Here is a 16,355-nt window from a genome sequence, read left to right as displayed (position 1 = left end):
TTCTGAATTGGATACATTCTACAATAAAACTGCACAAAGAGGAATTTCTCTCTCAAGAAACCAGTTAAAGCAAGGAACAGCACCCTGAAGAATAGATGCAAAGCAGGAGGAGGATCAAGTTTTTGTCACAGTGGCAGCTCTTCCATAACCACCTTTCATTCCCAGCTTTGCATTTGAAGCACCACATTTCTTATACTAAAGAATATTTATTTCCCTAATTTCTCTTCTACCCCATTTTGTCTTTAACAGATGACTCTAATAACCAAACTTGTCAAGCTTAAAACCACTTCAGATGCTGCTGCAAATTATGTTTTAATAGTGATATTAAAGTGCCTTTCAAAACTGTTATTTGGGCCCTTTTTTAAATCCTGTACAGACACTGCAAACAAACCAAGAACAGGTTGAGTGGCACCAGGTCTGAAATGCATTCACAGATCTTCGGTAGTTCAAAACCAGAGTTCAAACTGCAATTCCAGCAGCGTAAGGGTTATTCCATGTTTAGCAAGTAACAGTAACAGTTCTTGGCAAGCCCATGAAATCTCTGAGACTAGCAGGGTTGGGAAAGGAGTCCTGTAAAAGTCATGACAAGTTCACCTGCTCAGCCAGAACTGAACTGTCACTGGGACTTTTAAAAAGAATTTCTGCCTGGTCATCCAAACAGCTCACTGCACATATGAAACAGCAAATAAGACAAGATAGGAGGTGAAAAAAAAAATAATTAAAAAATTAATAACCAATTATCCAATGTTTTCCCCCAATTGTCAGCATTTTGGAGATTTTCCAAATGGCCATCCAGTATCCAAGAAAGTGCTTGGAGAAAGCTCTTGGAAGGGTCAAACCAGCTCCTTGCAAGTCACCTCAGCTCATTCCAGCACTAATACACTGGTTTTCTCACCCTTTATGCCTAAATGCCTCTCCTTGGGCTGCCCTGCTTCGCTTCTGCACCTTTTTAATCAAGTTGGTTCCTAAACTGAAGTATTTCCCTGCACTAATCTTGCAAGGACAGTGAGGGAAAGCGATTCAGGCATGGAATGGGAAATAATACCACATGGATTAATTATTGAATTCAGCTCTAACAAGTGCACCCATTTCTCTGAGAGGCAAACAAGAAGTAGAGTCAGCCACAGAACCCACAGGAGGAGCTGAAATCAAAAGAGGTCAGAGCAGCAGAAATCAGGCAGAACTCCCAGCTACATGAAAACCACATCATGTAATTTTCTTTTTTCCTGGTAGGAATTTCAGTGGTGCCAATGGTGGTCAGCGCTGGTCATGGTCCAAAGATGCACTGAAGAGCCTATTTTCAAGAACTGACCAGTGAAAAAACTTCCAAACTATTGCCAGAGCCAGTAAGATGGTGAGGATAACTACATTTAAAAGACCTGAATGGTAGGAAGCAAAGAAATAGCAAATGTTTCTTTCATAATACAAACAATTCAAGAAGTCATTTTACACAGGTAGAGTGGACTCCACTTCAAAGATTAGCCATGAAAGGAACGAGCTGATTCAAGTGATTTCAGTGCACCAAACCAAGAGCCAAGAACACAGGACAGGTCAGCACCTCCAGCCCCTGCTCAGGCAGAACATTTTGGCACAACAAACACAGGAAGTCTGTTCCAGAAGAGACTTTTGGAGAACAAGGGGATTTTCTCACATCCCTCTTGTATGAGTTACTGCAAAAAATCCAGAAGAGAGCCTGCCACGGGCTGATGGACTTGCAGACAGACACAGCAACAAGTCTCACAGCAGGACAGGAGCAGGGACAAAACACCCTGGGACTGCAGGTCCTCCTTTACCATGTGTTCAGTGACAGTTCATCCTGCAAACACCCCCCCCCCCCAAATCCAGCCCCCTCAAAACTGATGATGGACACCAACCCACAAGGCAGTGTTTTATAGTTATCAGCCTTTCCCAGGACACACACACTGAGTCTGGATTAGCTGGATTAGCTGGATCAGTCTGTTGGGAGAACATCAGCCCCTCTCCCATTGCTGACAGTGATCTAGGTCAGCAAAGCCTCACCTGAGCCAGGAAACATCACTGCTCATGTTCATCTGCCCAGGAGGAGGTGCCTCAGCAAGGAGAACTCATCTTGTCACTGTCACACAGTCATGACAAAGTTGTTCCCAGCACTCCTGCACTGGTAGCTCTACAGAAAATTTCCTTCACCTCAGCTGCAACTAGAGTTATTTCCTCCCAGGGGCTCAGGACTTGAGTCACAGCTTTTTAAAGAGATGAGGCACAAGACACTTCTCCTTTTGGGAAGGTGATGTTTAAAAATCAGAAGCTATAGAATCACAGAGTGGTTTGGGTTGGAAGGGACCTTAAAGGCCATCCAGTCCCATCCCCTGCCATGGGCAGGGACACCTTCCACTATCCCAGGTTGCTCCAAGCCCCATCCAACCTGGCCTTGGACACTGAGAGGGATGGGGCAGCCACAGCTTCTGTGGGCAACCTGTGCCAGGGCCTCACCACCCTCACAGCCAAGAATTCCTTCTGCCTCCACAAACACAGCTCACTTCTGGCTGCAGATGAAAAGACTGGGTAGTGAATTCAGAGATCATTCCATATTCCAAATGAATTTTTAAAAGAATTGACAACTCAGTTTCCTGTGATCAGACAAATCTGTCCATCAGCTTCACCCTCTGTCCACTGAAAGGCACCTTCCTGTGTTTTCCACACCCTGGTTTGGTGCAAGGAAACTTCTTCCCTCAACACGTCCCATTCCTTTAACATCTGGTTCTTTAGAAAGTGCTTTTCTGTACAATCAAAATTAGTACAAAAAACCCAACTCACTGGCAAAGTAGAAAGAAGGGCCTGTCTCCTTGCTGTATGGTATTTTGGGACATGCTGAATTTGGGAAATAGAAAGGTAAATTAGCCTCTTGCCACGTGCATACTTCCCGTCCTCTGGAAAGGTCAGTGTCAGTTTTAGGTATTTTTAAAATTTTTTTTAAGACTGTAGAACCATGCAGATAATTTATTTACTTAGGTGCTATTAGAGCTAGATATTTAGTTTTACAAATGAGTGGAGATGAAACACAAGTCTCAAGTAAGCCTTCCTTCTTAACTGTGACACTGAGGTCTGCAGTTCTTAATTAAGACAAAAATAAACTTTATGGCAATTCATGGTCTCTTACAGTCCACTGTAATAAGAAGGTTAAAATGTAATTACACTAAAGCAGAAACTGGTCCCTTGCTTTTTCACCTATAGCACTGTCATTTTGAACAGTTCCAAGACACCTTTGGTGACTGGTTCACTCTTAGTCCCTGGAGAATCCTCTGAAGTTTATATTTTATCCACCATTGTACTATCAGGGTAATAGAATTTACTCTACTGCTGAGACAGAAACCAGATAAAGTTAGAGACAACACCAGACCAGTAAAACATATGCAGAAGGGGAAAGGGGAAGGGAGAATGGGGACAGGAATGAGAACACAGAAAACAGGAAATGCATCTGTATAAAACCAAGGTCTGGTTTTACACAAGTTCTTAAACACAAAAGTTAAGTTTTTCAGAGGATTCCAGCAGTTATCTGGAAACAATCGAGCTACATGGAAAACTAACACAAGTATGGACAGATCTACCCTTTACTTGATAACCACATTTGCTACCAGAAGCAGAAGACTGGTTTGGTCTTCGTGTGACACACCAAGGAACCAAACTGCAAACCATGGCCAACAACTCCACCAGCCCCACACCAGCGGCACTGGGAGGCCACACAGAGCCAACAGCTGTGAGACAGACACACAGAACGTTCTGGAACCAGCAGCTGAGCAGGGTAAGAACAACACCTCCACGTTCAGGGGGGTGAGTGTGGCAGGTAAAGGTGTGTGCACTGCTCTGCTCCAGCACCGCAAACTTCCCCGGACAAGGATGGCTCCGGAGCTGAACTGTGTCACAGACGTGTTATCGCCTGGCTGGGAAGAAGCTGCCCGGACATTGTCCTTCCCCACTGTGTTTTGAGGGGAAAAACCCAATGAATTGAACACTCCTCCATCCTGTGTTTAGCTGGATTTACTGGGACCATGCTCTGCTTCTCTCTTGTCAACAGTGGGTTGTGACACTGGAACGACTGGCAAGGAAATCCCAGAAGTGCAAGAATATCCCACTAAACAGCATCAGACAAAAATACTTTTCCTTAAAATGGAAGAGTGCTTATCAACAAGTGTAGGTCACTGATGTCGGATTCAGCCATCTCTCCACAGGACAGGAAGGAAAACAACCCCCAAATTTTTCAAGGTTAATGCATCAACAGGGATTTCTCTTCGCTGGTAGGTTGTTACTATTTGCCACAGACTTTCAACTTGTCCCAAACCATTAGTGAAGGTGGAGTTTCAGATCTTACCACAAAACGCTTCACACTTTAAGAACAGTTGATAAGCAGTGCCCCCCAACCCCCACATCTCAGAGTGGTTGTCCTTGCAAACATCTTCTCTTTACCACATATGCAGGAAAAAAACTGAGTGAATTTTGCAAGAATTAACTCAAACAAGCACCAATACCTTGAAGGCTAAAAGGGCAACATGGCCCACTGAATCCTGGTATCAATGGGGGGAAGGTGTTAAAAATAGGTAGTAATATATTTTTTAAAAAATCAAATAGCAATTTTAAAGAGCCAAAAGGGAAATCGAGCAAGTGTTCCAGAAATCAAAAGCAGCAGTAGTGGTTGTTTCTCAGGAAGTTGTTATTCTGTACTTTTAAATTATTTTTAAGAGAGGACCAGCATCAAAGTGCATGGGTGTATTTAGTTCAAATGTGGGTAAACTTAAATTTCCCAAAACACAGAACATAAGTTATGGATATGTTCTCATAGTCACTCAGTCAGATGTGAACAATTCCAGCATGTTGTTCTTTAGCAATGGACTCCAGAAGCAGCTCAGATTTATCACCTCAGGCATTCCTGCATTTTCCCAAGTGTTCACATATCGATAAATGAAGGTGGAGTGAACATGTCACAGCTGGACACACTTTGAGGAAGCACAGTCCATCTGGGCAAGGTCTTCAAGCACTCAGCACATGGAAGACTTGCAAAGATCTGAACTGAAACGGTGCTGCAGAACATCAGGAGTCATCCCATGTGTAACTGTCACCTCGGTGGGTTCAGGGTGCATTTGACTCAACTCATATTCACCAAACACAAAAAAAAGTGTATCCTACAGAGCTCGTGATCCAGCTGGGTTGAATGGTTTCAGTAACAAAAATTTCAAGCATTCCATCATTTACTGGAAGGTGGGAGAATGTTTAGAAGAGTCACCAAGTAGCTACTTGAAAGAGCACAGGAGGACAAGCCACTTCTGTTAAATTACGTGCTCTGGGGAAAGGAATATTTAATTACATGGAAGGAAATACCAAAGAATTCTCAAGTTTGACCCAACTTAGTTGTTTGCACTGGTAGGTAGTCACATACCTACAACAGACAAGCTGCAAAACCAACACAAAATGAGATCTAACAGTTGTAAATTAGAATATCAGTGAAAAAACTATTCAGACATCTGATCAAAGCCAGCCAAGGGAAGGGACTTGTACTTCAATGTTGTAGAACCCACTGATTACAGAAGATAAGGATGGTGCACAATTGCTAGGGAGTCACATGCAACCATTCTCAATCAAATCTCCGATTATCTCATGTTTGGTTTTATTTTAATTAGAATTTGAGAGGAGAGTTTTCACCAATAAAGGTCTGAAAGCCTTTGATCATTCACTTTATCGGAATTCTATTTAATCTAATGAAAAAGCAAACAGAAGATCTGTTTACATGGACACCTCAAGCACAAGAGTTGAAAAGATCAAAGTAATACAATTAGCAAGGACCTGTGAGAGAAAGATTAATCTCCACAAGTAACTTCCATTTCAGCTTCAGCACAAATGAGCTCAAATTCTTCCTCCAAGCGTCAAAAAAAGGTTTCTCTCTGTTATTTTTATTTCTTAACTCTCGTTACCATCCCACTGCAGAGATCTGACAGGATGTTCTCAGCTGGGTAAGACATTTTTTAAAGTCAGAATTCATTTCACACTAAACTCCAGATTCTTACTTTGTAAGTTTTCATGACACATCGTGGACTTGCATTAAGGATCAGTGTAAAACTAAGCACCGAAAACATACAGAGATGTCTAAAGGTACAGAAAATCTTTTATTAGAATCTAAGTCAATATATATGTGACCCAATAAAACTTTTCCTCAGATGCTATAACAAGTATTGAAATGCCATGTTTTCAAGAGACCATCTGCTGTTTTGACATTTTATGACAATTCCCAAGCCTTTAGCAACCTTGACTCTACCTCTTTCAATAGCATGTTTTGCAGGGAGGTTTTTTTTTCCTCCAAATTGGGCCTTGATTTATCATACATTTATAATGCTTTAGAAGTTCTTGCACATTTTACTTTGTCACAAGGTAACCCACATTTTCAGCACTTCGCTGAAAGTGAAATATGCCCATCTGATAATGCTGGAGACTAATTGTCAAAGTCAGAGCAACACATGAGCTGTTCCACAGACTTAGTCTTGACTTACCAAAAAAGAAAGGTAAGCAACACATGGTTTATTTTGCTTAAACAGCAGAGTTCATACTGTTAATAATGCCAGTAGTATCATAAAGACAGCATTTCACTAGTTGCCAGAACTAAAGTCAAGTTTGAAACTGAGGTCATAGCCTTGCAATAAAACAAGTACTAATTATCATCAAGAAACAAACGAGGGGTGATGGATCAAGAGCATCAAGAGAACTTGAACAAACTTCTTTCAGTAGATATTCTTTAGCAGCTCCCAGGTTGAAATCTCATCTTGGTCACTGGCCTCCTACTGAAATCAGCACACTTGAGTTTTCATCTGAACCACTTTGGCTCAGCTTTCAGTGCCTTGCTCATCAGCTTATGAAACATAAACCACATCTACTGAATGATACCCATGTTTGAAGGCTGAGATTAAGTACATCCCTGCACAAGGTAAGGACTTAAAAAGTTACATATAACACAAAACGTTTCCTACCATACATAGCATGTGTCTGTTCATGCGCACCGTACTGTGTTGCAGAGGAAGATACTAAACCCGGCTGTGCGTGTGCTGGTGGGGCCATCATCCTGGCATTGCCCTGTATTACAGGGCTATAAACATGAGGATGCTGCAGGCAAAAGGATAAAAAAAAAGCAGACATTAGTTGGGGAACCATCACAAAGAAACTCGTGTCATCTAAACAATTGCAATGTTCGAAAGGGCAAAAGCTCGGCCTTACTCCAGTGCAGAGCAGCTGCTGGGACTATCCAAATCTAAGGCCTAGAAACTGATAAAAATTGGCATATTGAATTTTTGCAACTCTAATAATGTAGCAAACTTAGGTATTACACAGTATATTTATCCAGGTACACATGTATATTTAAAAGCTTTTCAAGTAAGAGGAGTCCACCAACTAGGTTATTTTTAGAGCACTTAACCAGGAGATGCGCTGGCCATGACCTAAAGAAATTCTTCAAAGAGCTAGAAAGTTGCATCAATAATAAATGCCAACTTCTAAGTTGTCCTGAGAATTTGTTATGACCTTAGAAGTTGTTCTGACCTTAAAATTTGTTCCAGGCTTTGAAGCACTCTACAAGACCCCCAAGTGTGCTCCAGAACCCAGAAACTGCTCAGAGTGACTTTTGACAGGACATAAAGGGGTATTTAGGTCTGAGCCACTTCATTATTTCTGGTTTTATGGATCAGGTGCATGAAAAGACTCTTACCTGAGATTGGTAGTGTGGCACATGCTGCACAAGAGGCTGATTAGGAAACTGTTGGGGACTATATGCAACATATTGTGTTGAGTAAGCAGGTGGAGTAGCTACAATTGGAGGGCCTGCTGCCGAGGCAGGATGCATCATGGTGCTCTGGTGGTGTTGGTCTTGCCGTTGCTGGGGCATATTTGGTACTAAAAAGCAAAGAGTTCCTCACATTAGAAACAGAGGATGAAGAATGATCATCTTCCTGAAAGGTTTTACACTATAATGTCACTGTGACCACGTGGAATATCCTCACCCCTCATCTTTAACCATCTATTAGGGCTCTAGCAAAAAGGAACAGCATGAAAAAGAGTTTTTTATCACTGCCTTTGGGCCGTATATCAGGCCACAAACCCAGCCCTGTTTTTATTGTGAAGGAAGGAGGAAAGAAAGGTGGACGGACAGAAAGACTCACAAGAATCAGTAATGGAAGAGAAAGGTTATTTCAGGATACCTACATTAATAAATTTGATCCTGTCCCCTTCAAAAGGCTTAATTCACCCTCTATGGGAACTGCTCAGCCACTGTTCCATCAACTGGAAATCTGAGTCTGTTAAAGTCACTCATGTTTATGGCTGAGGAGAGCAGAATAAAGGTCTCCGTGCAGGCACAATTTGAGGTATTCACATCTTTTGAGCTCTATGCTACCCCTCAGGACAGCAGAAAGCAACTTTTAGGTCACAGACAACACTGAAGGGGACAAGACAACCTATAAGAAGAGGAGCAGGAATAATTAAGAGGGAAGAAAAGATGAAAAAAGCATATCAGTGTAGTGTGGGACTGCCTGAACCATCCTGGTAAGTGACCACCCAACCCACAGCAGTGAGGAGCTTGGAAAAAACTAATTTAGCCTACAAAGCACTGGGCTTGAGAGCTCCAGGTGAGCTCCAGGAGAGCTCCAGCCTCCTGCAGTCAGGCTGCAACTACTAACTAAACTACCCCAAGCACCTGTAAACTCCACTGCAGTGGGCAATGTAGCCAGACCCCTTAGGGAGAGGAAAGGAGATGTCAGTAAATTCACTCACTGATGGTTGTATTTACTCTGCAAATCAACAATAGAAAGAAGTAAATACAGGAGGCAACTTGAACAGCATAAAGGCACTGAGCTGTAACCCAGGCAGCTCCCTCAGGGCTATGCTGCACACAGATGGATATGCAGAAAATACTGGAGTTTTAAAAAGGAATTCAGAATTGGAGCTGCCTCACACAGCAAATGAGTACTCAGCAATGTACTTCTGATTAAAACAGTGCTACCAATGAAAAGATTTCACAGTGAAGTTACTGTGTTTTAACACAGAAATACATTGCAGGGGTTTGTCTTCCCTACATTCATAAAGGCCACTTGTTTGCTTCTGAACAGCAGGATTGCTCTTGGAAACAATCTCCCCCTCCAGTGACTGGAGCTGCAGCACTGGATCCCGTGCTCAGGAAGCACTGGCTAACACTGCAAGAAGGAATGAACTGTGCAGAGTTAGAGCCTTTCCTGAAACAGGACTAGAAAAACACTCTTCTGTTCCTTCTCTGCACTGCACAGGGAGCATCTCCCACATGTTCTGTCTCCACAGTCATGGGTGTCACTTGTTAAAAACATGGTATTGTTGGTCCAGCTGTTCATTACTGGGGTAGAAGGAACGCAGAGGAAAAAACTGGAACCAGCAGTGAGTTTTTTCCAGAAGAGCAGCAGAGGACACTCTTCGTGAAGAAAGACTGACTTTGCTTGCTGACAAAACCCCTCTATTAAAGCACCATTCAGTGCTGTAAATCAGTACAGAAGTTCCCTTTAAACAAACCTATAATATTTATGAAATATAGGAGATGATCGGCTTACCCTAATGCTCCAAGTAACAGAGACGTTTTCCTGCTTGTCAAATCAGATTCCAAACCAAGCAACTCCCCATAACTCAAACTTAGCCTGTTTTGGCTGAATCAGTTTATCTAAAAATCCATTAGTATTTCCACTTACTTCCCTTCATTAAAAATAGCATTTAAAATATCAATTGAAAACAAATTAACATGGATTAGAAAGCACACAAACAGCTCTAATCTCTCCATGCTGCATGCAGACTGAGAACCAAACAGGCAGTATTATTCTCACCTTTACCTGCTCTATATGTCTTGGCTTGGTTCACTGGCATGGGCGTCATGGGAATAGGATACAAAGGCTGAAACACAAGAAATTGAAATCATGATATTCCTTTAAAAAGCCAATGCGTGTTGGGGTGGGGGCCCCACTCAGCTTTGATGTGTTTTACTCTGTTTTGTTACATGGTTTAGTGAACTCTGCCTAACCTGTGAGGTTTTCCTGGACCCCTGTCAGTAAGTCTGCACGGACAAACAACGCAGACCATATGGTTTGCAACAACCAGACAAGTAACACTACTACTGCAAGCAGTGGACTAAATAAAACAGTTTTGTAACAGCTTTTTTTTATAAAGCTCTGTCAGAGGAGGTTTAGGTTGGATCTCAGGAAAAGGTTCTTCCCCCAGAGGGTGGTGGGGCACTGAACAGGCTCCCCAGGGAATGGTCACAGCCCCAAGGCTGCCAGAGCTCCAGGAGCGTTTGGACAACACTCTCAGGGACAGGGTGGGATTGTTGGGGTGTCCTGGGCAGGGCAGGAGTTGGACTGGATGATCCCTCTGGGTCCCTTCCAACTCAGGATATTCTATGATAACAGAGCTAGATTTGGAATCCCAGTGATCCCCACAACAACCAGAAACTAGTGGGGACTCAGCTGGAAGCTGAGGACAACAAAACAGTTGCTTAAAGCTTAAAGAGAGTGAGACTGTGCTTAGAGATTAACACCAAATGGGAGTTGCTGGAATTCAGAAGTGTTTGAGACTATTTGAACATCCTGACTGAGGGAGCACCGGGAAAAGTCAGTATTTACACAGCTAAAACTTAACTGCAATCTCATTTATGTTTACAAGAGTAATACAAGCGGTACCATTTTGCTGTTTTAACTCAGAGCTCCTCAGCTGGAACTAGATGATATTTCAGGTCCCTCCCAGCCCAAACCATTCTATGATTCCTAAGTCTCCTCAACTTCCTGGCAATCCCTGTGAAGTGTGGAGGAGTTTGCAGCACTTTACCTGCACGCCTGGACTCACTGGAACCGGGTACATCATATTTGGTGCAAAACAAACAGGCTGAGTGTACACAGGGGTTGGCTGCTGATGACCCACCATGGAGGGGCTGGGCTGAGCTTGTGGACGAGGGGAGGTTGGTGTAGTAGAAGGTTTTGGCTACAAACAGAGTTGAGCAAAGCACAGGGCAAGATTAGTCTGAGTATCCTCCAAGGATCTACTCAAAGGCAGCATCAAACAGCATCAAACAACTTACCTGAGCAAAAGATCGAGGGTTGAACTCTTTAGCATTAGGATTAAGTGTTGATTTTCTAACTTGCCTAAACATAAAAAACAAAACATTAAGTTTGGCATTATTCCTTTATGAGCATATCTGCAATTAATAATGTAAGAAATACCTCATTTCCATCTGTGAGTCAGATTTCTGAGAACTCAAACACCACATGACATGCAAAAAACCACTCTTATTGACAGGACTCTTACTACACTTATTCATAAATTTTTCCTGTTGTTGATGTTAAAGCTCATGTGAGCCAGGAAAACATTTAAATAAGCTTTTAGACAACATATTACGCATTCACACCAGCTTTTTCTACACAAGGCTAAATGCTAATAACATTGTGCTTATTCTAAAAGGCATAATTACTCACTCAGAAGTATCCTTCTTCTCCTCTTTATCCTCTTTATCTTGTTTACTTCCAGGCCCGGATGTCTGCACACCTTGGGAAGTCACCTCAGGCCCTCGCTTTTGCTCAGAGCTGTTACTTATGGAAGGAGAAATACTGGGACTATTGGGTTTGCTACTGCCACCATTGGAGTTGGTGTTACTGCCAGGTTCTATGATAGATTCTTTAGGGGTGGATTCTGTCTTTTCTTTAACTACATCTCTTGATTTTTCCCCCTCTCGGGTTTTGTTTAGCAGCTGATCCACTGCATCCGAAGAGGAACTTGACTGTAACTGAAAAAAACCCAAGGAATATATTCAGTAAATTGATATACAGAACTATGGAGAGACAATCTAATGCTGTCACATACACAAAGTAAAATACAGTCCCACAGGCCTCAACCATCTGGAAATGACCTTTTAAAACATACATTTCCATTTCTACTAGGAAAGAAATCCATGAACATTGACAATGTTTAAGCCTGCACTGAAAAAGAAGTTGTTCAGCCATTCAACTGACCCACATGTTGATTAGGGAGTGACAGGAAAGCTTAGGACAACCCTCTGGACTCATCTGTGCTGTGATTTAACAGTAACACTTGAAAAGTTAACCTGATTTAATAAACCATTATGGCTAGGAAATAAGTAATATGAATTCATCTTCAATTTTCCTCAGCAAAACTCTTCATTTAATTTTGCAACAGCTCCTCCATATGGAGTGTGTGATAATTATTTGTACCTAACGATCAAACAGGTTTCAAGTCCTATTTTCAGTGTACAGTCAATATTCACATTTATGGGTATTAGGCAATTGTACTAGCAAGAGTCAGCATTGATTTTCCAATATCTGGCATGAATTCTTACAGATATTTTCATAAATTAAGCACAAGTATAGAGACATGTTAACATATGTAGTGCATTCAATTCATTAAAATAATCTGGATGCACATGAGAATTATGACACAATCAACATAGAGAAACTTACCCTAAAGTCATTCTTAAATTTCTTTAAATCATCAATCTGTTTTCTATGCTCTGAAACAATTGGAGAGACACCTGCCAAATATAAGACCAACATTGTCCAGGCATTTCTAATACAAGAAATATAAATATACATATATACATATATATATAACCCCTACACATTACTAAGTTTGCAGAAAGGTAATGTTTGCATATACAGAAATGAAAAACAGTGATATAAGTGCATTTGTAATTTGGTACAATTCCATGAGCAGACAGAAACACTCTGTGAAACCACAGCATTACATAACTGACTTATCTTTAGTTCTAATGCACCACACCAAGGCAGAAGCCCTGAGGTGCAGGGACTGCAGAACTCACTGAACACAAAGCAAAATGAAACAAACCCCCCCCCCCAAACACACACTGCCAGTGTTTCAAAACACAGCAAGTAAAGGAGAAACACTGCTCAAGGTGAGCTTTATGGCTGGACTCCATCCTAAAGGTCTTTCCAACCTGAATCAATCCACGATTCCAAGTTCAAGAACATGAAAAATTTTTTTGAGAACAGTGAACAAGCAGTGTTGCATTAAAAAACAAATCTAAGGCATAACAGGAAGATGCACAGTCAGAAAAACTGTGCTGGCCATGATGCTCACAATTCTCGTGAGCACAGCTCTGAGCAGAAACACATATTCAGTCCAAAGGCAGCTAAAAACCAGCTCTGTGAGCTGGGAAAAGAGAGAAGGAAAAAGAAAAAAAAAAAAGAAAAAACCAAGGGAAATCACACCATCCACATGAGCATCTCTACACTTTGTGCTGATGGAATGAGTCACAAACAACCTTTAAAACTGTAGTCCTGCCACTTGACAACTGCACGACCAAATTTTTGCTGTAGAGCACCAGATTGTTTCCAAGTCTTCCTAAAAATGCCAACTAAAGCAGCCAGTACAGCAGGCTTAGTGTGCAGAATTCCTACAGCACTCAAGTACAACCAAAAGCTTTGGATACAAACCTTTGTTTTCAGGTTTAGGAAAACTAGGAGAAGTCTCACTTGGCTTTATATTCTCCTTGTTTCCAGTGGCAGAATTTTGCCTCTGGTCCTGAAGCCTGGTATCTTTAGCTGGAAAAGAAATGGCCCAAGTTATTCTCTTTAATACAACTCAAAACGACCAAAGAGAGATGGTAAGATAAAAACAAGAGAGATTAAGCTTGATTTTAGCTTAAAAACCAAAAATCTTTGAAGTTACACATTTTCTGCTACCTAGTTGGTGCCTAGAGGATCATCCTTCTCCCTTCCTCACCCTACTGTCTTTAAGTCAGATTATAAAGTCCCAGTTAAACTCATCCCTCTCATCATACACCAAACCTTGACTAGGCTGAACAAACTATAAACCAAGAGTAAATTATTTTCAAGTCCAAGCTCTTCAGACAGAATTCGACAACCATTTGAGAGTTCTTACACATTTGACTGTGTCCTTGAATGTTGTTTTTTTTCCCCTTATTTTTGCTATGTTCAAAATACTCTCTGAAACCAGTGGCCTATGATTCTTTAAATTAGAAAAGAGCCAAGAACTCAGTTTGAAAAAAGAAATTCTCAATTAAGTCAGACACCTGTAAGCCCATCCTCCTTAAAGGGCACAAGAAATTAAGCAGAGACTCAACAAAAAGCCTCTCTCCAAGCTTAGTTTCAAGCTGGCACCATGACAAAAAGGGAACTCACAGTAAAATTAAATGCATCCCAAGAATTTCCATTATTTAGAAAGGAGTTTTGCTCTTTCAAGGCAAATTCCTTGTCAGGGATTAGGGAAAGGGAGAATTTGCAACCTACCTTCGTTGGAAGGGGTGACTGCTCTGTTGGATGCAGGGCTGGCAGGTGTAGGAGAGGCAGCTGGAACAGGCATGGCAACAGATTCAGTGGGAATAGTACCAGGCTGAGGAGAAGGCAGAGCTGGTCCCATGGGAGTGCTGCTCTGCCTTGGAGACCTAGGCCTGTGTGTTTTAGGGGATAATCTCGGAACTAGAAACAAACAGGAAAGAATAGTTATAGGATGAGCTTCCTCAGCTGCTCGACAGTTTCTAAAATGGCTAAAAACATGCTTTAAAATACTTTTTAGAGTAACTGAAAACCTGTTTACCTTTCAGGTACATCTCCTAGTTCTTTACAACGCAGAATTTCAGATAAGTGGGGTGATTTCTCTGCAGATTGGCCCCTAACACACATCACTGCCCTCTCAGTCCCACTGTGAAGGTGCAAAATGCTCCCCAGCCCCCCCAGAAGTACAACTACAAGAGCTCACATTAACACAGTTTCAGGCAGAACACAAAAGATGGGCAGGTCTCCACACAACCAGATGTAAAACATTTTTTTAAAAGGGTTGAAAAAACCCCTCCATTTTCCGGCGTCCTCTTTTGGAGGTTTGCCAGCTGGAAAAAAAACAACACAGCCTATTGAAAAAAAGGAATAGTTGATGTATATTTTTGCCCCTGTGTTAAAGCAGCAAGGAAAGCTGTATATTCTTTAAATAAGAAATTTAAACAAGTTGTTTAAACCTCCTGCTTCCTGCTCATCCCACTGTGGCAAGTTAGTGCTTTATGTCACATATTAACCCCCAGTGAGTGAGGAAAAAGAGAGGTAAGTGGTTTAACAGTCCTACTTGTATGTTAATAATATATAAAGTGGGGTGTGGGGAGCAAAGATGAATCAGAAATAATGCCAGAACACAAGAGTTTAAATCTTTTCCACAAGGCAACAGGTCTATGTGGGTCTAATTCATACCTTCCTTCTGAAAAATGCATTCCCACTACACTCCCCTAGAATTCTGCACTGCTAAGAAGTACCCAAAAAGGATCTAAAAAGGACCAAACTGTCTCTCACCTGCCCAAGGAAACACCCAGCTGCTCACAGTCCACTAGAACATGGCCTCAACCTAAAAGCTCTGGACTAGGGCCTGTGTCAGAAGACTGAGCTTGAAAAGCCAAATATTCAAAAAAACCCCATTAACTGATTCAAAAAAAGGAGACACTGACTACACCTGCTCCTACAGTAGACAAGAACAACATCACCACTTAAAATCCATGTAATTTCTAAAGGAAAAATATATCCAACTTAACTTGAGCATCATTTTAACACCAGCCTTCCTCTATGCAAACACCTCCTTCAAAAAACCACAGCCCAGCCACACTGCCACTGACCAAACTCGGTGATGCCATGGAACGTATCTAACTTCTCCTGCCTCCTCCAGTATTAATTCCTCCTCAGAATTAATCCTTTCAACAACTAATTCCCACATTTTTCCTCCCTTTCTCTTCACACACCACCTGGCCCTGCAATTAGGACAATCCTGCACTTGAAGGACCAACTCACCAACTCTTTTACTGGGAACATCCCTCTCCCACTTTCATCTAAGCTAAGTTAGCCCAGGATTTGGTTATTCAGAGCCTGAATTGTCTGGAAAGGCAGGATTCTGCTGAGCATTCCCACTCTAAGGTCCCCCTGCAAGCCATCTGCAATAAGCCAAGCTTTACCTACCCCCACTGACAACTGATGACCACGTCCCACCTGAAGGGCTGCCTCGTGCCACTGCAGCAGTAGATGCTTCCCCAGGTGCATTATGAGATACAAATTCTAAGCCACTTGAAATTGTACCCCTACCAGTAGAGACTCTGTGACCTCGAGGGTGCCGTTGAGCCTTAGGAGACATCCGTGGAGGCCCTGGGGAAAGAAAAACAACCCACACAGTAAGTGAAGCCCGGCACTGGGAGTATCCAAACATACTATCTGCTTTTAAAACTGGATTTCATCTCACAACTCTCAAAAACATACAGTGTGGTTTTCAAACTTGGATTTCATCTCATAACTCTCAGTAATTCAGTAATAAAGTCAAGCAAT

The 16,355-nt window shown here is 41.9% G+C and overlaps 1 protein-coding gene across 11 annotated transcripts in view; it reads right to left on the bottom strand.

The window, feature by feature from the left end:
* The window catches only part of ATXN2 (ataxin 2), a 51,140-nt gene that overhangs the window by 9,064 nt on the left and 25,721 nt on the right, over nucleotides 1–16,355 (bottom strand). For 3 of the 11 annotated variants that reach the window (XM_027714907.2, XM_027714917.2, XM_027714914.2), the window contains 10 exons: nucleotides 15,996–16,178; nucleotides 14,295–14,483; nucleotides 13,479–13,586; nucleotides 12,486–12,556; nucleotides 11,487–11,794; nucleotides 11,093–11,156; nucleotides 10,843–10,995; nucleotides 9,849–9,915; nucleotides 7,718–7,902; nucleotides 6,987–7,119 (listed from right to left, as the gene is read on the bottom strand). In XM_027714907.2, coding sequence (XP_027570708.2) covers nucleotides 6,987–7,119; nucleotides 7,718–7,902; nucleotides 9,849–9,915; nucleotides 10,843–10,995; nucleotides 11,093–11,156; nucleotides 11,487–11,794; nucleotides 12,486–12,556; nucleotides 13,479–13,586; nucleotides 14,295–14,483; nucleotides 15,996–16,178 — 1,461 coding nt within the window. Of the gene's footprint in view, nucleotides 1–2,793; nucleotides 2,848–6,986; nucleotides 7,120–7,717; nucleotides 7,903–9,848; nucleotides 9,916–10,842; nucleotides 10,996–11,092; nucleotides 11,157–11,486; nucleotides 11,795–12,485; nucleotides 12,557–13,478; nucleotides 13,587–14,294; nucleotides 14,484–15,995; nucleotides 16,179–16,355 lie in introns of all 11 variants that reach the window. The other 8 variants (XM_027714910.2, XM_027714915.2, XM_027714909.2 and 5 more) reach the window with 5 other exon arrangements.

This window comes from Pipra filicauda, unplaced genomic scaffold (genome assembly GCF_003945595.2).
Source record: "Pipra filicauda isolate LSUMZ 115617 unplaced genomic scaffold, ASM394559v2 scaffold192_size1418226_pilon, whole genome shotgun sequence".
In the NCBI taxonomy this organism is placed as follows: domain Eukaryota; kingdom Metazoa; phylum Chordata; class Aves; order Passeriformes; family Pipridae; genus Pipra; species Pipra filicauda.
This window is presented reverse-complemented; position numbering and strand designations above follow the sequence as displayed.